Genomic DNA, 25,400 nt, shown 5'->3' with positions numbered 1-25,400 from the left:
TATTCAGGAGCAAGAAAATGCAGAGCCGTTCCAGAATTAGAGATGGAGCTTAAAACTCTTTATATGTAATGTGTGTATGTGTTAAGAGATAGAATAGAGGGAGAGGCGGAGGAGAAAATAGAATGAATGAGAATCTTGGTTCATTTTTAGAATGTTTCTTGGAAAGATGAAATATGTTCTGGCTGAGTCTCCACTGCAGATGATCCAAAGCCTCTTCTACTGTGTGGTGTAAAACATCTTTCCACGAGCACTCTTAGAACTGCCCTGCGTCCTAAAAATTCAGTGCGGTCTTTGCCATGGCTTTGCGTCATTGACTTCCATAGTTTGATACAGAGAAATCAGATTCATATAACACTGCATCTGAGTTTGGGATCACTTCCATAGATACTTATATTTCTATATCTAGATATTAAATATACACTGCTTCTTATCTGAGCTGCAGTTTAGCTTTTGAAACTGTGTTTAGGCAATGCTCAAGCTTTCTGCGATCATATCATGTGTACAAGCCAGTTTTGCTATGAAATTTCAGAAAATTACACATTAATACTTGTAGCAAGAATCATAAACTGGCCATCCTCTGGCCTTAATCTACACACTGGAAGGCTGTGCTTGCATTTGTTAGCATCGTGGCTCTAAATTTGACATTTGGATGGTTTTAAAGATGACCTCTGATTTCATAAGGCATTGGTAAGTAAGAGAGTATGTGATGTGTTTACTCTTTAGGATTCAAGTTTCATCCTTGTATTTACAAAATATCCTCCATGTGATATCGGAAATACTGAGACCTAGTAAGGCTTAGGACATTTCAAATGCACAGAGCTCAGAATTCATCTTTGCTAAGTAATTTCTGTTTTTTAAAGCACTCTTAAATTTAAGAATTCTGGATACCGAGGAGTCTAATCTGGTCCTAATTTCTTATGCTATCATAGCATAGCACCTTCAACTTTTCAAGTGCATAAAAGGAAACTCATGCGAGGAAGCCTGGCACAGGGCTCAGGAGCATAGATGTGGTGTCAGATAAACCTCAGATTTTTTTTTTTTTTTTTTTTTTTTAATTTTTAGGGCTGCGCTTGCGGCACATGGAAGATCCCAGGCTGGGAGTTGAATCAGAGCTGCAGCTGTTGGCCTACACCATAGCCACAGCAATTCGGGATGTGAGCCACGTGCAACCTACACCACAGCTCCTGGCAATGCTGATCCTTAACCCACTGAGAGAGGCCAGGGATCTAACCCGAATCCCCACGGATACTAGTCAGGTTCTTTACCACTGAACCACAGCAGGAACTCCTTAGACTTCAGTTTGAACCTTGCTTTTCCCGCTTACTAATTGGTTCTCTAATATCAAGTGTCTAAACCTTTTTCTGGAAAAGTGGATAGTAATAGAGCCTAATTGAGTCAGTGTTGTGATTATTAAAAATAGATATCAATTGCTTAGCAAAGTATCTGGTGTATAATAAGAACTCAATATGTGCTAATATATTAACACTGTAATTCCTCTCTTTCTCTTCTTTCTGCTAGTATAGTTATAACTACTTGGTATGTACACTATTCTCTGATCTCCATTCTTAAGAAATGAAGAAGCTGAGACACACAAGAGCTAGTTGTTTGTGTTGATATAGTTTGTCAATAATAATTTGATTTAGTTTCAAACAATAGACACCCCAATAATCATGATTTCATTACCATAGCTTTGTATGAAGTTTTGAAGTCAGCTAGTGTAAATTCTCAAAATTTGTCCTTTTTTTCAATATTTTTTTTGGTGTTCTAGGTCCCATGCATGTTGATATAAATTATAGAATTATCTGGTTAATTTGTATAAAAAAGCCGGCTGAGATTTTGATAGTTATTGCAGTAATTCAATTTACATCTTAATTATATTGAGCCTGCCAATTCATGAACATGGTATAGCTCTTCATTTATTGGGAGTTTTTACTTTCTCTAAACAGTGTTTTGTAGTTTTCAGTGTAGAGGTTTTATATAGCTATTGTTAAATTTATATCTTAGCATTTTATGCTTTTTAATTGTATGGTAAATACTATTTACAATTTAAAAATTTCTGGTTGTTTATTACTAGGTATAGAAATATAACTTATTTTCTTATTTTTGTATTTTGACTTTGTATCTTGATATTTTGCTAAATTATTGCTTTCCACAGTTTTTCTTTTTTCTTTTTCTTTTTTCCACACCTGTGGCATAGGGAAGTTCTGGGGCCAGGGATCAAATCTGAGCTGGAGCTGTGACTTATGCTATAGATATAGCAATGCCAGATCCTTAACCCACTGTGCCGCAGCAGGAGCTCCCCCATGGCTTCTATTGTAGATTCCTTTGGATTTTCTTTGTACAAAATCTTGGATTAAAGAAAACAAGTCGTATGTTTTCCTTTCCACAATTTATACTTTTTATTTCTCTTAATTGCCTTATTGCATTTATAGAACCTCCACTAAAATATTGAACCTAAGTGCTAAGAGTGGCCATCCTTATTTTGCTGTCTATCTTAGGAGAAATTATTTATTATTTTGCCATTAAATGTGATATTACCTGCAAGTTATTTTGTATAACCTATCAGATGGAAGAAGTTACCTTCTATGTTAGTTTGCTCATAGTTTTTTCCTTTGTAAAAATAATAAACGGGTATTGATTTTTTTTTCTTTTTTGTCTTTTTGGGGCCACACCTGCAGCATATGGGGGTTCCCAGGCAAGGAGTTGAATCAGAGCTGTAGCTGCCGGCCTACACCACAGCCATAGCAATGCAGGATCCGAGCCGCATTTGCAGCCTATACCACAGCTCATGGCAACACCAGATCCTTAACCTACTGAGCGCAGGGATCAAATCCACGTCCTCATGGATGCTAGTCAGGTTCATTAACCACTGTGCCGTGACAGGAAGTCCTGGATGTTGATTTTTTTCGAATGATTTTTTCACATCTGTTGAAATGATTGACTTCTTTCGTGTACATGTGAAAATAATGCATGTTCTGAGCTGCTGGGTCTTTAGGTATACTTTATAGAAATACTAAACAGATCAAGATGATTCACAGGGTTCTTAAAATATTGTATACACCAGCTTATTTTGTCCTTTTATCCTATTAGGAACCAAGAAAGAGGTCCTTCTCTGATGGTGTTTATTTCTCTGACAGCTTTTCTTTAATGTATTTTGAAGTTCTCTTATTGCTTCCTACACATTTAAGATTGTTGCATCTTGCTGATCAGTTGCCTACTTTTTCATGCTAAATGGTCTTCATTTCCAGTACTCCTAGACTTAAAGTCTGCCTTTTCTCATGTGACAGAGCCACACCAACTTTCCTATGCTTACTCTTCATAACGTTACCTCTTTCCCCAGCCTTTTACCTTCAATCTGTACCTCTTCTTATTTAAAGTGGGTTTCTTTTAGAGAGCATAGGGTTAGGTCTTGCTTTTTTATTCAGTCTGACACTCTCTGCCTTTAAATGAATTGTTATCCCTTTTAACTTTAATGTAATTGTTAGTAAAATTGTCTCTGTTTATTTATTATTATTTGTTTTCTATTTTATGTGTTCTTTGTTTTATTCTTTCCTTCTTTTGAGTAAGTAGAATATTTAAAATCTTTAATTAGCTTTTGAGCAGTATTTTTTTCATTGTTTTTTATTTTATTTATTTGGCTTTTTTCGTCCTTATTTTTTTGTTGTTTTTATTTTATGGCCGATTTGGGGGTTATAGTATGCACCCTTAGGTTATCACAGTTTACTTAGAATTAACAGTCAATCACCTCATCAGAATATAGAACCCAAAGATGGTGCAATTCTGTCACCACCCCTCTCATTTTTTGTTCTAATTTTGCCATGTATTTTCCTGCTATGCATGTTATAACATTATAATTTGCCTTAAATGGCTAGCTGTTTTAAAATAAAGAAAACAATTAATATTCATCCCCAAATGTACTATGTCCAATACTCTTCATTTTATTCTATAAACTTGAGTTTCCATGTATTATCATTTCCTCTTAGCAGTAATAACTTTCCTTAACAGTTTTGTAGTATGGTTAGATCTTCTGGGAACACATTATCTCAGCTTTTCTTTATCAGAAAATGTCTTAATTTACTCTCATTATTTGAAGATTCCCCCCCCCCCCGGGAAATAGAGTTCTAGCAGATTTTTGTTTTTGTTTTTCCAGCACCTTAAAGAGGGCAGTCTTTTCTGTCCTTAGATCCTGATGAAAAGTCATCTGTCATTCTTACTGCTCTCTCTCTATATATTGTGTCCTTCTCTGGGTGCTTTTAATATTTTCTCTTAATTTTTGGTTTTCAGTATTTTGACTATGATGTACTTGTTTGTTTTCTTTGAATTTATCCTTCCTGTGGTTCACTGAGCTTTACTGTGTTATGTCCCACCATATTTAGGAAAAATGTCAGCCGTCGTATCTATGGCCCTGACAGTAGGATGGGTGAAGGAATAAAATAGAAGAAAGGCAAAGGGTGCATCCACCTCTCTTTCAAGGAAGTTTCTCTGAAGCAACCTCAGGAAGTTTCCACTTATAGCCCTTTGCCAGAGTGTAGTCACAGGTCTACATCTGGATGCAGAAGAGCCTGGCAAATGCAGTCATCATTCTGTGCAGTTGTGTGCCCAAAAGTTCTATCACTCTATCCCTGTGAGTGCAGAGGAGACAGGCTTTAAAGAAAACAAGCAATTTCTGCTCACATAGCCAGGAAGTGACACAGTTCTGACAGATCCTGGATCACCTGGCTTCACATTCTTGGTCCTTATGCTTCAGCCTAGGCATCAAGTTTAACAACAAAGAGTACTGGCTAGGAGCTTAGATTTGGGAATTAGACAGCTTGGGTTTAAATTCCATCTCTGCCATTTACTAGCAGTGTAATCTTGGGCAAGTTACTTGATCTTTCTATTCATCTATTTCCTCATCTGAAAAGGAAGTAATACTGTGTAGCTCATAGAGCTGATACTAGGATTAAATGAGTCAACATAATTAAAATACTTGGCGTGGCGCCTTGTATGTACAGATGTTACCAATAGAGGACACAGTTTTGTAAGCCTCTGCAGATAGGCGGTCATAGATATTATTTTCCATTCCTTTCTTCCTCAGCTGTCGGCTCCAGGACCCCACCTCCACTCATCAGCCACACTGGATGGCTGTGCATGTGTTTAGAGAACAGTATGTGAGAACTTCCTGATTCCCGAACACTCACTCTTAGATGTATCCGAACTCCATCATGGAGAATTTATGCAAATGTGAAATTTTACCAACTTCCACAGATTGACTGACAGGCCAGCTTCCTTCCAGTTTCCCTAATCACCAACCCTGGTTACAGGCATCTTGTAATTTCCCTAGAACCACTGCTCAAAGGCAGGAGAATCCAACATTTATTGAGTTCCACATATAATCTTATTTAATCCTATATAGCAGGATCATCCGCATCTTTTAGGGAAATGAAAGCACAAAATGATTAAGACCCTTTCTCGAGATCACCCACTAGTAGGAAGATTTAAACTTGTGTTTCCTGGCTTTGAGTTCTTTGGTTTCTAAAAGTTTGCTCCTTTTTCTCTTAGGAAGGTGATTTAAGAGGTGTCTGAAGAAGATGTGAGTCACTTAGAAAATAATGTTATATGAAGGAGAGGATGACAATTGCTTGGGTGATAGAAAGAAATAGAGAATTTACTGGTCAAAGCAACAGTGTCTTGGTCACCTTGGACTTCTGTAATGAAATACTACTGACTGGGTGGCTTGAACAACAAACATTTATTTACCTTGGTTATGGAGGCTGGGAAGTCTGAGATGAGGATGCCAGCATGGTCAGTGAGATCTCTCTTCCTGGCGTGCAGATGGCTGCCTTCTTGCCTGTCCTCATGTGGCAGAGAGGAGAAACTCTGGTGTGTTGTCTTCTTCTGAGACACTAATCTCATCATGGGGCTTCATCCTCATCTATTCCTAATGACCTCCCCAAGGCCCCATGCCCTAATCCCATCACACCGTGGGCTAGGGCTTCCACATATCAGTATCGAAAAGACACAAACATTGGGTTCATAACAAAGAGCACTTTGACAATTGGCTCAGCATTTAATCTGTGGACCCCTTTTCTTATGTTCATTAATAATCTTGTGAGCCAGGAAAATTATCCCATAATTGCCTTACATCACATGTGTCTCCATAATGTGTGTTGAGATACCCCTTGAACTCATTTTTGCTTTGTTATCATCCTTTATAACAGAATGGCACTTTATATTATATTTTTTGGACTAGATAATTGGCCAAAGATGTCTTGTGTCTTAGAACATACTGAGGCATATTAGCATTCTCTGGAAATATAAAATACGGTTTGTATTCTCATCTTGCTTTTATATTTTCTTGAATAGATAAGACAAGGTGAATTTTAATAACAAAATGCAAGATTTTTGATTCAACAGAAGTGAACTGTTTAGATGTTCAATTCAACGAGCATTGATTGATCCTCTAGCTAAATTTTCTGCTGGTACATAATCAATTCCTCTTTCAAGTTTTTTACATAAAGCAAAGCGAAACAAAAGTTTCCTTCTGGCCTACATTGCTATTTAGATTCAATGCAGTGTTTCCTATTACATTGCATCCGTTAGATTTGGCTGCATAACAAACCACCTCAAAACTGAGTTGTAACAGGAAGTTATTTACTTAACTTATGGTTCTTGTGGGTTGACAGTTTGGGCTGGATTTCAGCGGGCTGCAAGCCAGATTGATTGGTGGCTAACTGGTCTAGGATGGCATCAGTGGGCTGGCTTGCTTTGCTTCAAGGGGTATCTTCTCCTCCCGCAGACTGGCCTGCGCCACCTCAGCCAGCTCTTCTAGGAAAGTTCAGTGGCATTTTTGACAACTTTCTTTTCTGACATTTTCTTTTCCATTGTTTTCAGTGACATCTTCCTCTCTTGGTTTCCCACCTGTCTTTCTTAAAGCTTATCCATCCATCTGTCCATCCATCTACCTGTCCATTTGTCTGCTCTTCCCCTGAGAATCATAGGCCTCCCCTAGGCTCTCCTCCTGTATTTTCCACTGCAGTTGGTAACACCACCATCTATATTGTTCCCTAATCTGAAAAACCTGGGAATCACCTGTAACTGTTATTTCTTATTTGTTGGACATAAACTATTTGCCAGTCACTGTACCAAATGTTTGCCATAGATTTTTGCATTTCAGCTTCATAAAAACCCTATGTTGTAGCCATTACTGTCTCCATTCCATGAGTATATGAATATGAATCTAAAGTGATTGCTTTTCTAAAAATCTTTTTTTCCCCTTTATTTTGACTTGATTGGTAAATTTATTTTTTCCTTTTCTTTTTTGGCTGTGCCTGTGGCACGTGGAAGTTCCTGGGCCAGAGATCAAACCTGAGCCACAGCATTGATAATGCCAGATCCTTAACTGCTAGTCTATTAGGGAACACCTCTTATTTCTTCTTTCTACCAAGGTAGAAGCAGAATAGAAACATATATCCTGGTTATGTTTACACATCATAACTTTTTCTCAGTTGGGCTGTCATTGACTTCTCTTCCGTGCAGGATAGAATAGTAAGAGCTTGGGTTTTGTATTGTAGCACTGCCACCCACCAGGTCTGTGTCACTATTTCCTTATCTGTAAAATAGGGCTACTCATAGTTCCTGCAGCATGCAGTTACCCCAGAGTTCAATGGAATAATGTGTGTGGAGGCTTAGAACTGTGTGGTGCATCTCAGCCTCCTGTGGATATCAGCTGTTGCTGTTATTATTACCAGTTTTCATTCCTTCATTCAATATTGGACTGGGAGCTATTCTAGGAATTTTGATATGTATCATTTTACAACCCACATCAACTTTATGGAGAAAATAATTTCAGCCCTGTTTTCTGGGTGAGGCAGTTAAGGATTAGAGAGGTCAGGACTTGCCTTGGCTTTTCAGTTTGTTATATGGTAATATGTTTTTAAATACGTTCTTTTTTCTTTTTTTTTTTTTAATGGCCACACTTGGGGCATGTGGAAGTTCTCAGGCTAGGGATTAAATCTAGCCACAGCTACAACCTGTGCTGTAGCTGTGGGAACACCAGATCCTTTAACCCACTGAACCAGGCCAGGGATCAAACCTGCACCTCTGCAGTGACTTGAGCCACTGCAGTGGGATTCTCAACCCACTGCACCAGGGTGGGAATGCCCTTAAATACATTCTTTTCATCCAGAGTAAAATGGAATATCTCATCAAGAATGGAATTATAGTCTACTCTAGGCTGTGAAGGAACTCTTTGGAGTATTCAAGTGTTATTAAAACTGATTGTGTGGTACATTTTTAGTATGATATTTAAATTTTAAAAACTACAAGGAAATTTATAAAACGTTGAATAGCATTGGATTTTTTTTTAATTTTTTGTCTCTGTACAGAAAATTAGCAAGTTGATTATGCCAATTTATGAGTGACACTTTAGATAAAAATCTGGGAGCTATTTTCGTTTTTTTTTTTTTTTTTTTTTTTTACATTCACTATATCCTTAATAAAAATTGTGAATATTGCTAGGAGTTCTGTGTGAAGATAGGTAAATATAAATTTTAATCTAGATAAGAAAAGTGAAATCGAATTTGGAATGACAACTGTATATGAATAAAATTATTGAAATTTGTTTCTAAAATGTGAACAAATTTCATTTAATTTTTAAACTGCTCTTAAAATATTAAAAGAATAGATTTTACCAAAGCATGTTAAATACCTACGAGGACCCACAGACCTACAGTTTCACATAAATATGTATGTATAATTTTTTAAGTTGAGAAATACTGAAACAGGCACACATAAAATAAAAATCACCTACACAAGAAATACATTAAAATTTTTTTTAAATTAAAGCTTTATTTTGGTATCATTTCCATATCATAAATCATTCATTTTGGGGTTTCCATCATGGCACAGTGGAAATGAATCCGACTAGGAACCACAGGTTGCAGGTTCAATCCCTGGCTTCGCTCAGTGGGTTAAGGATCCAGTGTTGCCGTGAGCTGTGGTATAGGTCACAGATGCAGCTTGGATCTGGCATTGCTGTGACTGTGGTGTAGACTGGCAGCCGTAGCTCCGATTAGACCCCTAGCCACTGCAGGTGTGGCCCTATAAAGCAAAAAATAAAAAAAATAAAAATAAAAAAATAAATTTCATTCATTTTAGGAGTACGAATCAGTGCTTTTTAGTAAACTATACTGAGCTGCACAACCATCTCCACAATCTGCAATCCAATCTTAGAGCATTTCCATCAACCTCAATAGATGGCTCGTGCCCATTTTTGGTCAGTTACGTTCCCTGCCCGCAACTGGCCCCAGAAACTGCTCATCTCCTTTCTCTATCTATAGATTTGCTTTTTTCTGGATATTCCTTATAAATGGAATTATACAATACATGGTCTTCTGTATTTAGCTTCTTTCTCTTAGCTCGTGTTTTTTAGGTTTATCCATGTTGAAGGGCAACGTGTCAGAACTTAATTCCTTTCTGTTGCTGAATAGTATTCCATTGTGTGGATATATCACAGTTTGTTTTTCCATTATAACAGCCAAATTCTAAAACATCATATATTCAAGAAAATCCTAACAGTGGGTGCTTCTAGAGAAGGGACTGAGGAACAAAGGGATCGGGTGGGAGAAAAATGTTTTCTTCGTTTACTATTTTACATGGGTTTAAGGTTTTAAATTCAGGATTATATCTTTATTATAGAGCAAAGTATTGCAAAGCAAAGCAAGAAATATCTTCCCCGGCAATGAGTTTTAAAGAGGTGAAATTCCTCCACTGACCCTAGCCCTACCTTCCTAAAAGTAATCACCATTAATTAATTTATTTTAATTTTTAAATTTAATTTAAATTTTTTTCTTTTTAGGCCCACACCTGCAGCATATGGAAGTTCCCAGGCTGGGGGTCGAATCAGAGCTGCAGCTAGAGCCTATGCTACAGCCACAGCAATGCTAGATCTGAGCCGCGTCCACGAGCTATGCCACAGCTTGCGGCAACGCCAGATCCTTAACCCACTGAGTCAGGCCAGGGATGGAACCTGCATCCTCATAGACACTGTGTTGGGTTCTTAATCCACTGAGCCACAACGAAACCCCACCATTCATTTAGTTTTGGCATCTTTCTAGTCTATACCTACATAGAGACACGTGTTTACATATAAATGTCTTTATGTCCCTCTCCATCTGTCCATCTGAGCAGTCATATTTTATATTTCAACAAAAATGGACGCACGGGGCTTCATCATTGAACCCCTGGTTACCCAAGCTAAGAAAACCTGCTTCGTTGGGTTGTGCTTATCTGGAAACAATTCAAGAATTCATCAGTCAAATCACAATGGAAAGTGTTAAGAACAGCGGTGCCAATTTCTTGGTTATTAAGTGTAACACAGTTCAATTTTTTTTACCCTCTTCTTCCACTTCCTGCAGGCTACCTGGGTGCCACCTGCGAGGAGAAAGTGGACCCGTGCGCCTCCAGCCCCTGCCAGAACAACGGGACCTGCTACGCTGATGGGCTGCACTTTGGCTGCAGCTGTAGTGCAGGCTTCACCGGCCCGGCGTGCGCGCAGCTCGTGGACTTCTGTGCACTCAGCCCCTGTGCCCACGGCACGTGCCGCAGTGTGGGCACCAGCTACAAATGTCTGTGTGACCCAGGTTGGTACGATCATTCCATGGACCGAGAGTCTCTCCTTTTTCCATTCCCAAAGCCTTTTGACTTTTCTTTTGCATCTGAGCACAGGTTGCCCTCTGAATGGGTTTATTTGCCCGTCTAAGTGAACCCCACTCATTTATGACACCCTTTCTCTTTAGCCTTACCCTAGGCAGGGTTTGGAAAATACCCTTTCCCCCTTTTCATGAGCAATTCAGTCATTATCGAAAATAAGAAAGCACAAGTAAGCAAAAATGAACAAAATGAGAAACAGGCTTAATCTTAGAACAATTTGATGATTTTGAACAACTGACTAGGTCACTTTGGAGCCTTTACTGTATTACTTATTGACAGGGTTACTAGGTTAACGGAACAGTTTGCATTTTAATGTGCATACAAAGCAGAATGCAGTCCATTCGGGATTTTATCATCTTTGAAAAATCTTACTCGGGGCACAGTATGTGTTATGGGACCCGTGACTTCTCTTGTAAATGTCCAGAAGTTTCAGCATTTAGTTTTCAGATGTCTTCTGCATTTGCCTTGCTGGTTGTTTATTGTGAAAGTTTTGTGACTCCAAAGTCAGAGTGGGTACTAGTCAGAATTTGTGTCTGCACAGCCTCCTGGTCTGAAAAGAATGTACCTGGGTGGCTCTTTCTTTCCCCTTGTTTCTGCTCTGCCCATGTCTCTATCTTTGCATGAATTGCCTCTTTAGAATGCTTCCCAGCACAACAGTTCCCCCCATATGTCCCTGGTCTGGCAAGGCAGCTGGCCAGTCCCCTAGCTTGCATGACTACTGGCTCTGTCCCCATAGTGCCCTTGCCTGGCTGCCCGCTCCCCTGTCGCCCCATCTCACCTGCAGATCTCCCCTCTGGGGCCAAATCAGCTTTCCTTCCTCTTAGTTCCCACACTCCCCTGAAATATCACTTTCTTGGTCTTTAAAATATTATATTAACCATCCTTGCCTGTGTCTCTCCTCCCCTTGAGGAGGTAGTAGGAAGTGTGTTTTACCAATAACTTTTGTTTAACGATAAGGTATTGAGCTTCATCTTGCTAGGTTTTGAGATGGGTACTTCCCATCTTTGGTTCTTTTAGGTGCCCTCCCTGACAGGTGGATTTGGGAACCCACCTTTCCACCAAGGTATTGAAATGCCTCATTCCCAGTTCAGTTGTGTATCTGCGGCCATACCCCCCACTCAGGGGCTGAGTCCAGATTCCAGCCCAGGTGCCCCGTCTCCATTGTCCTGTACCTGTGCCTGGTCCGGAGCTTTTAAGGGTCACGTCTCATGTTCATGAGTCACCTGAAGGAGTGAGTGGGAAATGCAGCTAAGCATCTGTAAGATATTGAAAAGCCTCTTTCGTATAGACTTTTAAATTGTCCGGTTTTCTAAGCAATCATGGGATTGATATTTTGCCAAGTGCCCCTTTCCTCTCTGTTCTGAAGTACAGAGGGAACAGCGCTGTTTCATCTGCCTGATAACTGCATGAAGAGGATTCTCCAGAGAAACAGAACCAGGAGAGAGAGAGAGGGAGGGAAAGGGAGAGAGAGAGATTGCTTGATTTTAAGCAATTGATGTGCAGTTGTTGTGAGGACTGGCAGGTTCAAATTATGGTGCAAACTGGTAGGCTGGCAGCTCAGGCAGGGTTCTATATTACAGTTTTGAGCCGAAGATTCTCCTTCTTCGGGGAACCACAGCTTTTGCGCTTAAGACTCTCAACTGATTGGTTGAGACACCCCCGCCCCCCATTCTGGAGGGTTTTACTCAAAGCCTACTGATGTAAATGCTAATCTCTTCTAAAAAATACCTTCACAGCAACATCTAGATTAGTGTCTGAACAAATATTCAGGTCTTGTGGCTTAGCCAAATTGACATGTGTAATTAACTACCCTGGTAATATTTCGATTTCTCTTCTTTTTTTATTACGGTATAGTTGATTTACAATGATGTGTCAATTTCTGCTGTACAGCATTGCGACTCAGTAATATATACATATTATATATATATATCTACATTTTATACACACACACATACACATATATATGTACACAAATTTTTTTCTCATACTGTCTTTCATCATGTTCTACCCCAAGAGACCAGATATAGTTCCGTGTGCTATACAGTAAGATCTCATTGCTTATCCATTCTAAATGTAATAGTTTGCATCTGTCAACCTCAAACTCCCCATCCATCCATTTTCTCCCCTCTCCCCCCGGCAACCACAAGTTTTCTGTCCATGTTTATCATCTGTTTCTGTTTTGTAGATAGGGTTATTTGTGCCATATTTCAGATTCCACATGTAAGTGATAGCATATGGTATTTGTCTTTCTCTTTCTGACTTCATTTAATATGAGAATCTCTAGTTGTATCCATGTTGCTGCAAATGGCAATATTTTGTCCTTTTTAATGGCTAAGTAGTATTCCATTGTGCACATGTGCCGCATCTTAATCCATTCATCTGTCAATGGACATTTAGCTTATTTCCGTGTCTTGGCTGTTGTGAGTAGTGCTGCAGTGAACATACAGGTGCACGTATCTTTTTCAATGAAAGTTTCGTCTGGATGTGCCCAGGAATGGGATTGCTGGATCATATGTTAGTTCTCATGAATCTTATGACGGGGTTTCTTCAATCTAAGCACAGAACGAGGACACTTTTCCACATGTACCCCAGTCCTGCCCTGTCAGAGCCATGTAGAGCTGGGAGCCACTTCCCTCTTGGCCGGTGTTCTTCCATGTGCCTTGAAGACACGTGCCATGGCAGCAGGGAGCTGAGGGGGAGGCCAGGTAGTGCAGTGCCCTTGTCTTGTCAGGACCGTGGGGCACTAAGACCACCTTGCGTTTGCAAATGAAGCCAGCTGCCCTTGTGCAAATGAACACGGACACTCTTGAGCACGCTTGTCTCACACCCAGCTCTGGATGTCACCGCACATGGGTAGATAATCATTAGGCCGTGATCTGAAGCAAAACCTCAGAGCATCCTGCACACCTGTCCCCTGAGAGTCCCGGTTCCCTCAGGGCCTCACAGAGAAGCCCCGCATGTCACAGGACTAGGAGGCAGCTTTGTTTCTCCTCTCCCTCTCCTCTTACTTTTGTTCTTAAACGTATTAAACCTTCTCTGCTATTTCATTGTTTTTTTGAAAAAAAAACTTGAAGTGGGATGTCATTATTTAAAGATACATGTTGCTTTTTAGTAATATCAGGGAGAGTCTGTCAGCAGGTGTAAGGAGGCTTACAAAGTCCTGGATAGAAACTACATCACCTTGTGTTTCTCTGTGCACACAGGGAGGAGTAGCTGCAGGTGGAAGAAGGAAACTGAGACCCCCCCAGCTTGTTGACCATAGGAATTTACAGAACATTTCTGGGCCTCAGGGTTTATTTCCACAAATAATGTCTTAGATGCTTGTCATCAGCTGCAGTTGGGGGTTGCAGACTAGACCTGGGGTGAGTTACTGACCAGGTCCTTTGCTGACCATGATCCGCTGTGTGTGAGAGCACCAGATAAGAGGAAGCAGCATATTTCCTGGCACAGAGTAGTAAGAGCTCCTCTTTGTTTTCCTTTTATGGAGATTCAAGTATTTCTTCCCAAGTCACAGAGAGGTGAAGTTGCTCCTGTTGAAGTTCCTTTTTTTCCTCCCTGATATTCTCCGCTCAACCTTCTTTCATGTCCATTTGGAGCATTTAGCTTGGTAAAGCCAATGCTCAACCTCTAAGTAGCCCTGAGAAGCCTGAAGAAATGTGTGTTCCACTCTTGGATGACTGGACGTATTAGGCGGTCCCCCAAGGTAGAGCCTTGGAGTTCTGTTCAATGTGCCTCTCATTGAACTTGGGAGATTAAATTGCTTTTAGAGGGGGTTGCTTCTTCTGATCATTAGGTGACATTGTATGCAATAAAAAGGCATCGTAACATCTGGCAGGAATTTACATTTTAAGAGGTGAAAATGACAATTCTCTGAATGCGATATTTCTAGTCTTAATCTTTCAGAGCATGTAATTGCTTTACCGCTAGTTTGCATAATAGAAGAATCTCATGAGAGTAGGTGAAATTGGGTGTCTAGCTGAAGAGCGGCAAGCCCGATCGTCTTTATTGAGAGTGAACGGACCCCATTTCATAAAATGGCAGCAGATTGAAATCGTGTCAGGTTGATAATTAGCTCCCATCTGACAAAATGCCATTCGGATGACTGCAAATCAGATTTGCCAGGAGCATTATTTTCATACCTCATTTTTCACTTATCAGGCTAGGGATTTCTGATGGGGTTCTAGTATTAAACAATACAATGTGAGCAGTGAGTAATCGCGGAAGTGTTATCTTTCAGAGACAGTGTTAAGTGATAGGCCACACATCCTCTGAAACAATCGCCAATTGAATTCTCCCAAGGATTGCAGACAGTGAGAGCTGGGAGCCCAACAAACACTGTGGGAAGTGGGGCCACAGCGCCTGGAGTCACCTGGGGCATGTCACTGCCCTTGTGGGTAGAAACCATGGTGTTTCGTGTGTTCTCAAAGCAATGGTGGCACCTGCAGATGCTGTTTGGATGATGACCAGGTTGGGAAGGAATCCCTGGTGAGAAGGGAGGTGGTTTGCCTCAGTTCACTGGTCTTGGCCCCTGCCTGATACACTTGAATTTTCACTTTAACCTTGTGTGTTGAATTGAGTTAACCTTGCCAGGGCTATTTAAGGGATTTATAGGATAAAGCATGAGAGGATTTTTACATGGAAATACACATGAATAACCTTCGATGTTCATCACTTGTCACAGACTAGACCTGGGATAAATTGCCACCCATGGATCTCTGCTCATTCTTCTCGGTCATAAGCCTAGCAACTCAATCCGGGCTATAAAAGAAAGGATGTTTAAGCTTTTTTCCAAATGGATTTTTTAAAAGGAAATAATAAGAATTTCAGATACTTTTTTTTTTTTTTTTTTTTTTTTCTATTTTGGACACACGCCTTCCACGTGGGCTGCTTTTCTGGCCTGGATGGCCTAAAAGACACAGTTGGCATTGCTTCCTGCTGTTAAAATCAGACTTGGCAGTACCCACTCTGATAGTGTCTGCTGGGAACAGGGTCAAAGATAAGACTTAATGGTCGGGATTTTAATAGCAATTTAAGAGCAGTAAAGAAAAACGTCCACCTTCCATGATACGGAAACACTCAGCTTGCTCATGAATGCCCAATTGCGTTAAGATTCTTGGATGAGCACAGTGGACAACTTGCGTCTTTTATTCACCCAGAAAACCTTCCCAGGTTTATTGGGTTGAAGATACTTTTCCCATTTCACGTGCTCTGAGAGGGTCCAGATCTGTATAGCTCATTATTCTTGAGAATTGTTGCTTTTATAGAATATATTATCTCCTTTCCCCACATCCTAATCCTTTTATCATGCCCTACCTTTGCTCTCTTCCAAAATATGATATCTGCCCTCACCATTGGGATCCCAGATAGAATCTTGCAGCTGTAGCAGCTCTTCATAGCTCGTATTCCTACCTAAGAAAATGTTGAAATTTCTACATTGACATCATGACGACACTAAGAATTAAGAAAGGAAAGAGTAGCCCCTGACATCTGGGAGCTTGCTGGACACTTACAAGCAGGCCTTGGAGTTGTTAGGAGCCAGCCTGATGCTCACAGCTGGGCCGTGGTCTCTCCTGTTGGACATAAGGACATAAACACACAGCACACCAACATCACACACGGTCATTCACAGACCACGGTAAGGTGAGAACAAACAAGACCATTTCATAATTTTGTGCAAGCACAGGTAAAAACAAGGTCATCATGCCACCCACGAAATACCAAACATCCCCTTGTATTGCAAATGAAGTGGGGGCCAACTGCTCCCTCCCCCGTTACAGCTTTAGCCTTGCTCTAGCCTGCCCCCACCTGTAGGCAAGAATGACTGAAATACTCAAGGGTGGAATTGCTCCTGCTTTCTGACAGCATCCTCTCTAGAGTGACTCCTCTCCAAGCTACCCAACCAGAGTTCAGACCCTATAATCACCCCCTTAACACCTCGGACTGAGACACTCCATGATACCCCAAGGTGTATGTGCTTCCACGCTGCCATGAGTAAGAAACCCTACTGGCTCAACTATAGAGGTCCCTGGTGGCCTTTGGTTTGAGAACACTGGAAGGACTTAACTAATTAAAATGCCCAGGAGCTCCCGCGGTGGCTCAGCAGTAACAAACCCAACTGGTATCCATGAAGACATGGGTCTGATCCCTGGCCTTGCTCAGTGGGTTAAGATCTGTGAACTGTGGTGTAGATCACAGATGTGGTTTGGATCCTGCATTGCTGTGGCTGTGGTATAGGGTGGCAGCTGCAGCTCTGATTTGACCCTTAGCCTGGGAACTTCATGTGCCGTGGGTGCTGCCCTAAAAAAGACACACACATACACAAATGTCCATAATACAGGGTTCTAATTAATTGAATTTTCAGTAATAGTTCAGTTGGGATTTTAGTAATAGTTCAGTTGAGATTTTAGATGAATTGGATACTGAAATATCGTTTGGATTTATGCATGGGGGAAGGGCGCTGTGGGTCAAAGCTCTTAAGTGGAGGTAGGATGGGGGGAATTCAGAGAACAGTAGATCCAGTTGGCTGCAGGGTAAGATGCAGTCACCGGATGCAATAATGGAAGTTAGGGCTGAAAAGGACAGATTTAGGAGAATCTCAGTGCCAAGGAATTTGAAAAAAGGAGACTTAGAAATGCACCATTTTGCATCAGTGGTGTATGTGAACTGATATTATTCTGATAGACTTGGGTAATTTCTGGAAAGATTGGGTGACCTTCAGAAAGATTATTATAATAAAGTTAGGTAGAACAATCAAGAAAAGATGATGAGGAGTTCCCCTTGTGGCTCAGTGGTTAACGAATCCGACTAGGGACCACGAGGTTGTGGGTTCAATCCCTGGCCTCGCTCAGTGGGTTGGGCATCTGGTGTTGCTGTGGCTGTGTGTAGGCTGGTGGCTACAGCTCTAATTCGACCCCTAGCCTGGGAACCTCCATGTGTGGCTCTAGGAAAAAGAAAAGAAAAGGTGATGAGATAGGAGATGGATCAGGAAGCTCAGGTCAGTGGACGTGAGGTCTTGAACTTGTGGTGGGAATGGAAGGATGGACCTGGAATCTGTCTGAGGAGGGGAATCATCTGGGTTTGGTTGCCAGTTGAATGTGGAGAACAGAGGTGAGAGTTGAGTCTAAAGGTTATTGCTGAGACTGTAACTTGGGAAACTCAGAGAAACGGGGAAATGTGCCAAAGGCTCTTGGGAACGGCAGGCCAACCAGTGGATGTGCCAGTAAATAGCTGATACTTGAGACTGGAACTGGGGTATGAGGCTGACACTGGGGACATAAGGATGGAGTTCCTGGGGCGTGGGTTCTAGAGAAAGTCAAGGGGACGATTAAGAGAGATGGGGCAGCAGCATTGTGTCAATTTCTGCTGTACAGCATAGTGACCCAGTCATGCACATAGATGCATTCACTGTAAATCGGCTACACTGTAATGAAAAAGGTAGATGGGGCGAGAGTGTAAACAGAAAGGGGAAGAGTTGGTGGCAGTGTTAGGAATTCTTGCACTGAGGTGGGAGCTACAAGCAGCAGCAGCAGAGGGTGGAGGGGGTGGCATGGGGTGGGAGGGTGGCAGGGAGGGAGCAGAGCCATGGCAGTTCGAGGTGGGGGAGGAGGGGGGAGGGCTACCTGGGGGCGAGGAACTGGGTCAGACTTGCCTGGACAGTCAGATGCTGAGGACCTGTCCCAACGGCCTTCACAAGTGCCGCACGGTCCCTCTCCATCTCCATGGAGTTTGAGTCTAATTTGGGGGCGTGTTCTGGGAGAATCTGTGATATTTGCCTTCTTTAGGTTAGCGACCTGAGAGATTAATACAAGGAGAGGAAGGACAGCGGTAATGAGTGAAGGGCACTTGCTGGTGCAGCGTGTGGAATTTTGATGAGATTCTTGACATTAAAAATCTATTCATAGTCTATTTAACCTCGCCTTAAACGGCTAATGCATATGTATGAAAGTGCTAATGAACTGGCCTTTAATTATGAGGGATTTCCACTCCTACAGCTCCCCTTAAAATTCAAATCCTTCAGAATTCATTCTTGGCTGAACTATCGTTGAAAAGGTATGAGGTTTACCTACAGGCGGTAAGAGGTAGCATCATTACGAGGACAGCAGAAATCGTTTTGTATCTTCTCATCTGGAATGGAAGTCAGAAGTGGCAGCTGATAACAGCTTTACATCCCTCACCAGTGCATTTCTGAGGATGGTTCTGTTTGAAGCACGGCCAACTCATAATTTCAGGAAATTCTCATCAAGCTCATGGGTGTGGAGGTCAGATGGGGGCTTATTTAAAGCTGTTTTGTACCTGAGCCATTGACTCTTGTTTTGTGGTTGGACGTTATTATGAAGTTACTATGCTAACATTTTTTTGGCTGGCAAAGAATGTCTGGGAATCTGGAATTTAGAATTGAAATTTGGCATGCCTTGCCTCTCTTACCAGGTGGGATGAAAAGGGCTCTGGGCTTAGAATGGAGTAGAACCAAACTTCAGTACCAGCTTTGTCACCGAACATCTCTGGGGTTGGCCTCTATTAGCCTTAGTTTCCTATTCTTTAAAATGGGGATAAACATTAACGAAGCTCAGATGAGATGATGCAGACGAGGGACAGTAAGTAGTGCCCACCTCCGCTCTCCCTTGTTTTGGGAAAGACTGTGGAGGAAAGTGTTAAATCTGTCCTCTAATTTTTTTTTTCTTCTTTTTTAGGGCTGCACCTTCGGCATATGGAAGTTCCCAGGCTAGGGGTCCAAGCAGAGCTGCAGCTTCCGGCCTACGCCACAGCCGCAGCAACACCAATCCCCAGATCTGAGCTATGTCTTCGACCTACAGCACAGCTCATAGCAACGCCTGATCTTGAACCCACTGAGCAAGGCCAGGGATCGAACCTGCATCTTCATGGATCCTAGTTGCATTTGTTTCTGCTGCACCACAATGGGAACTCCCTCTAATTCCTTTTAATTTTTAATTTTTATTATGGTTTTGATTTATACTGTTCCGTTAATTTCAGCTGTAAAAGGCGACCCAACCACACACACACACACACACACACACACACACACACACACACACACTCTTTTTCTCACATTATCCTCCATCATGCTCTGATTCTTTTCATATGAGGTTCAGTGTTGTAGTTGGCTGAGGGGTAGAATCAATTTTTGTGTGATAATGGGCATTCTTGAATGATGGGCAAGGTCCAGCTTGGTCAGGGATGAAGGGAGTTGCTTCCTTGGCTCTTTGTGACTGTGGTGATAAAGATTTCAGGGCCAGGGGCTGGCAGAGCTCTTTGACCCGAATGGCTGCTCGAATCCCCACGGTCCATATGAAGTGGGACCCATGGTGGTTGCCATCTCTCTGCCTTAGTGAAGGGTGAAGCTAGGATTGGCCTCGGCAGCCTCTGCTACCTCAGACCAGAGCAAACAGGAAATGAGGTCAAGCTATGACCCTGACTCACTGATGGTAAATAACTGGCTGAAAAAATGAAACAGTTCACCAGGTTTTTTGTTGTTGTTGTTTGTTTGTTTGTTTGTTTTGAAGTAGTAGCGGTCTCAATAGGGACCATGCATGAACACATTAAATTGGTATTTGTCGGGACACTGATTCCGCTTGGTTGACACAGGCCATGCACCACCTCCACACTGGCTTTGCCCAGAGGAGCTTCCATCTGTGGGAACTTACTTAAGACTCTGTGCTGAACACTTAAATATTTTCTCTTAACCGCGGGTTATAGTTATTCCTGTTCTTTTATTTGAGGATGAGGAAACCGAGGTATCAAGAAACTAAACAGGAGCTAGAAGTGCAAGAGCCCCATATGTAACCTAGATTTGCCTAACACTAAGCTCTGGACCAGGAGACTAGACTTGGCAGAAGCCTCGCTGCCCCGTCCTCACCCCGCCTTATGTGTGCAGGAGGCCCTCGCTTACGCTGAAGCCAACAGCAAGAACAAGCTTCTGGACCTCGCTCATCTCAGCAGAGCTCCTGAGGCGGGGCTCTAAGAGGACACCTCAAAAACACGCTTGGGAGCTCCTGCTGTGGTTCAGCGGGATCAGCAGCATCTTGGGAGCCCTGGGACACAGGTTCGATCCCCAGCCTGGCACAGTGGGCTAAGGATTCAGTGTTGCTGCAGCTGTGGCTTAGGTCACAACTATGGCTTGGATCTGATCCCTGGCCCAGGAGCTCCATGTGCTGCAGGGCGGCCAAAAAAGGAAAAAGCAAAACAAAACAGGCCTGGCTTTGATTGTGGTCCAGTGAGTGACTCCTGACCGATAGTTTCTTTCTTCTAAACACAGAGAAGCACCACTTTGATTGACCATCCTACAGGCAGCCGGGCTTCTTCTGCTTGTGTCCATGCAGATTCAGCAGCTTCAGGATCAGTGCCAAGGGTTGCCTGTGACCAAGGGTTAGGGTTTCATTTGACCTGACGTCTGCTGGAGGCACCTCATTAAAGAAACTGCTCTTCCTGTGACTGAAATGGGAAATGCAGGCATAGCTGCGTGACAGATGTGCCACCCTTCAGCTTAGATAGTCTCTCTTGATGGGAGCCTCTCCCTTCCGAGGTCCCCAAGGCCATGTAGCTCTTTGACCTTTTTCCTTCCACTGAATCTCTGAAAGCCTCCTTGCTGATAATTGTAAGAGCACAGAGGCCTTTGCTGCTCTTTCTGTTCACCTGGCTCTGGTAATATCCCTGAGGTCTTCTGTCCTCTTCATAGCTGACTTCTGTTTTTTTTTTAGTTCTCTGCCTGAGACAGCTTGGATGTCCAGAACTTTCAGCATCACTCCTTTGCATCCACAAGCCTGCCTCAGGGGCAGGAATTCGCCATCATTGTCCATGATGGAGCATCTTCTGGGCCTCAGAGCCCAGGGTTGGAAACCTGGAAGTTCTCTGACCATGTGCTGTGATAGGTGATGTCTGCGAAACACTCTGCCTGACGGTGGCCAACCTTCTGAGTCCCAGTTAGACACCCAGTAAGGAGATCTGTCTGCATGGTCTCCTTTTGTCTGGGCCTTCCAGCCTTCAATGTGCTTTTAAATTCTTCCTTGATTTGGATTTGGATAAAAACCTGGGGACAATGCCCTACATTTCTTCCATTGTTTTTCTATCATAGGCACGGATTTGTCTGTTTGAAAGAAGACAGCGAAAGTTGCTGCGTGTACTGAATGCTTTTGCACAATTGCTTCTGTTTTAATGACGATTCGGAGCTCTTAAGTTTGCCTGGAGCAGAGCGATACATGACCTCTTTTTCTTTTTTTTTTTTTTCATGCTAGCGTCCTGTCAGCTCAAAGCACTTATTGATTTTTCAGAATACCGTATCCTCTCCCCTCCCCTGCCACCCGAGTGCTTCCTTTTGCGGTGCCACGCTGCTCCATTTAAAATCCCATTTGGCTTCCCAGGGCTTGTCTAGAGAGATCCTTAGCGGTTTGGACTTAAGTTTTAACGAGAAGCTGATGAATACCAGGATCACATTTCATTTCCTTCTCTCCCACATGCTTCGGATGGTACAGATCAAAGTGAATCTCCCAGGTCTAATCCATTAGTACGAGAGTTTCTTTTTGGTTGGCGAAGCCCGACCTAAGGAGTACGTAGAGATTTGTGTCTGCTTCCCCCTTTATCTACTTGTTCCCCCCCCGCCCCGCCACCGCCCCAAACACTTTTCCTGTGTTTTCTGAGACCTAAAAGTTGATGTCTGTGGTTTTATTTCTTTTAAGTTAGGCATTGTTTCTGGCAAGTAATCCTTAGTGTCACCGAGTAACAAACCACTCCAAAAACTGGGTGGTTTAATGTACCCATTTATTGCTTAGGATTCTGTGGTTGGTCATTTGGGCAGGCTGAGCTGGGCTGGCTCTTCTCTGCTCTGCGTGGTGTTGGGTGTGCTCACTGTGCTTTTGTAGTCCTCCAGCAAGTCCGCTGGGGATTGGCTGGTCCCGGATGACCTCACTCATGGGTCTGGCAGTTGGCTGGAGTGGCTGGGGACAACTGGGTCACACATCCCTCATTGCCCAGCAGACCCATCTGGACTTTCTCACGTGGCAGCTGGGTTCCAAACGCAGCAAGAGAGGACAAAGCTTGGTGCACAAACACATTTTAAAGATTCTCCTTCTGTTATGTTGGCTGATGTCTCATGGGCACAAGCAAGTCATAGGACCAAACCCATAAACTGTTTCGTGACAGGAGGAATGACAAAGAATTTGTGGCTTTTTAAAATTTTTTTGCAATCTACCACAGTCTTAACCTAAACGTGTGCACAACGTGATTGAGTCACGTATATGTCTCTGCTGATTTGAGAAGGAAAGTTGAAAAACAAAGCCAGTATGCAGTCATTGATTGCTTAGTCATTGAATTTGCCTACTCAAGTGATGAGGAATGTCTCGGAGACAACTTTTTCTCACAATTCTGTGTAGATTAAGCGTTATCCCTGCTCTATGTCCGGGAAGTTGCATTTTCCAGTTTAGATTATTAATGTACATATTCCACTGGTATCTGAAGTCACCAGATAAAACCCACTCTTTTGATTTTCCACTGCTTTTGTGACCTCTTACATTGAAGAAATGCCTCATTTTTTTAGGCATCCTTAATATGCAGTCAGCAGAGGCAATCGGAATAGAATTTAGGATTTGCTAAAAATAATTGAGTTCTGTCTCCCATTCATTCGCATTTTGAAATTTCCTTTGTAGTCCAGTCGCCTCGAGGTATGTTTTGGTGGCTAATCTTCTTTATGAAGTGCTTTAGCTGAAGTCCTAACTCCAAGAGTCAGCTTCGGCCCCCATCCCCTTTTTTAATAGCCCTTAGTGGATGCTGGCCAGGTGGGAAGTGTGTGCTTCTAAAAATATTCTTGAATGACTAGGACACATTTCCACAGCGTTTAACAATCTTTAGGATCCAGCATATTTACTTGAGCACAGCGATGACGGACAGAAGCTAGAGGATGCACCTTTGCACTGTGTTTTTTAATGTCCACTGTGACATGAGAATGAAAGTCAACACACCCAGTGAGGGGGTGGAATCTATGTGTTGAATTGCGGAGTCTAGGCATCAGAATTTTTCTGGAAAAATTCCAATTACAATATTTTGTTTTCTATCATGCAAATACCCTGGTACCAAACAATATCTCCATGAGGCTGCATTTTATCACTAGAAATACCACAACTTTGTTAGACCCTATTTCCCAGTTTTGGGCTCAAAAAATCATTGTAGATTTCCATTTTCTTAAAACTTTTTTTTTATTTAAAAATTGTTTTTGGTGAGTTCCCTTCATGGCTCAGTGGTTAAAGAACCCGACTATGATCCATGAGGATGAGGGTTTGATCCCTGGCCTTGCTCAGCGGGTTAAGGATCCAGCATTGCCGTCAGCTGTGGTCTATGTGGCAGATGTGGCTCGGATCCCACATTGCTGTGGCTGTGGTGTAGGCTGGCAGCTACAACTCCGATTGGACCCCTAGCCTGGGAACCTCCTCATGCTGGGGGTGTGGGCCTAAAAAGAAAAAAACAAACATTGTTTTCTGCTTTATTGAGATCTAATTGACTATATAGTATTGATTAACTTTTTTTTTTTTTTTTTTTTGGTCTTTTTAGGGCTGCACCCATGGCATGTGGACGTTCCCAGGCTAGGGGTCAAATCAGAGCTGTAACCGCTGCCCTACACCCCAGCCACAGCCACGCCAGATCTGAGCCACATCTGCGACCTACACCACAGCTCACAGCAACGCCAGATCCTTAACCCACTGAGCAAGGCCAGGGATCCAACCTGCGTCCTCAAGGATGCTAGTCAGATTCGCTTCCGCGGAGCCACGACGGGAAGCCCCTTGATTAGCTTTAAAGTGTGCAGCACATTGACTTGTGTCACTAATGACCGAGTCACCAATGACCGAGTGTCATTTAATAGCTTTGTCATTACCGTTTCTTTTTTTGCGGTGAGAACCTTCAGGATCTACGTTGAGTTCTGTGATACGGTGTAATTAACGCTAATCACCACACTGTACATTCGGTCCTCAGAACATGTTCCTCTTATGACTGGAACTTTCTCCCTGGGACCAGAATCTGCCCATGTCCCCACACTCAGGCCTGGCAGCCACCATCTACTCTCTGTTTCTGTGAGTTCTGTCTGCCTTTCTCTGACACTGTTCCTTTCAGCTACATGCTTGGTGCCCTGATCCAGGAAGCTGCCTTGGCGATGTGGGGGCAAGGGTGCTCTCTGATCTGGGCTCAGATTTATTTCTCCTCATCTGAATCGGCATATATGACTCGCAGTCACACAGTGAGACGTTGTAAATGGTCGCCACGTCTGTACCCTTATTACCTTCCCTCGTGTTGGCCGTCCTTTTCAAATTTGGCATCTGCGGTCGGTTTGGGATTTCTTTGCATCGTTTTCTTCCCTTAAGCCAATCCCAAGAGGAATGTAATTTCATTTAGTTTATGTGTCTGTGGTTGACATGTTATCAAATGCATGCTGCACTGTTGGCTTATTTCTATGCCTTCAACTGGTGCATGTTCTTTTTTTTTTTTTTTCTGTCTTTTGTCTTTTTAGAGCCACACCCACGGCATATGGAGGTTCCTGGGCTAGGGGTCCAATCAGAGCTGTAGTCTCTGGCCTACACCACAGCCACAGCAATGCCAGATCTAAGCCGCGTCTGTTATCTGCACCACAGCTCACAACAACACCGGATCCTTAACCCACTGAGCGAGGCCAGGGATCGAACCCACAACCTCATGATTCCTAGTTGTATTCG

The 25,400-nt window shown here is 42.5% G+C and overlaps 1 protein-coding gene across 2 annotated transcripts in view; it reads left to right on the top strand.

Moving 5' to 3' along the window:
- Nucleotides 1–25,400, top strand: part of DNER (delta/notch like EGF repeat containing) — a 337,447-nt gene that overhangs the window by 244,054 nt on the left and 67,993 nt on the right. For both annotated transcript variants that reach the window (XM_021076495.2, XM_085000656.1), the window contains exon 8: nucleotides 10,398–10,622. In XM_021076495.2, the coding sequence (XP_020932154.2) occupies nucleotides 10,398–10,622 (225 nt within the window). The remainder of the gene's footprint in view (nucleotides 1–10,397; nucleotides 10,623–25,400) is intronic.

This window comes from Sus scrofa, chromosome 15 (assembly GCF_054392235.1).
Source record: "Sus scrofa isolate SSC_HxYL_T2T_F1_AM1 chromosome 15, Sscrofa_HxYL_maternal_Yorkshire_Landrace_v2.0, whole genome shotgun sequence".
Taxonomy (NCBI): domain Eukaryota; kingdom Metazoa; phylum Chordata; class Mammalia; order Artiodactyla; family Suidae; genus Sus; species Sus scrofa.
This window is presented reverse-complemented; position numbering and strand designations above follow the sequence as displayed.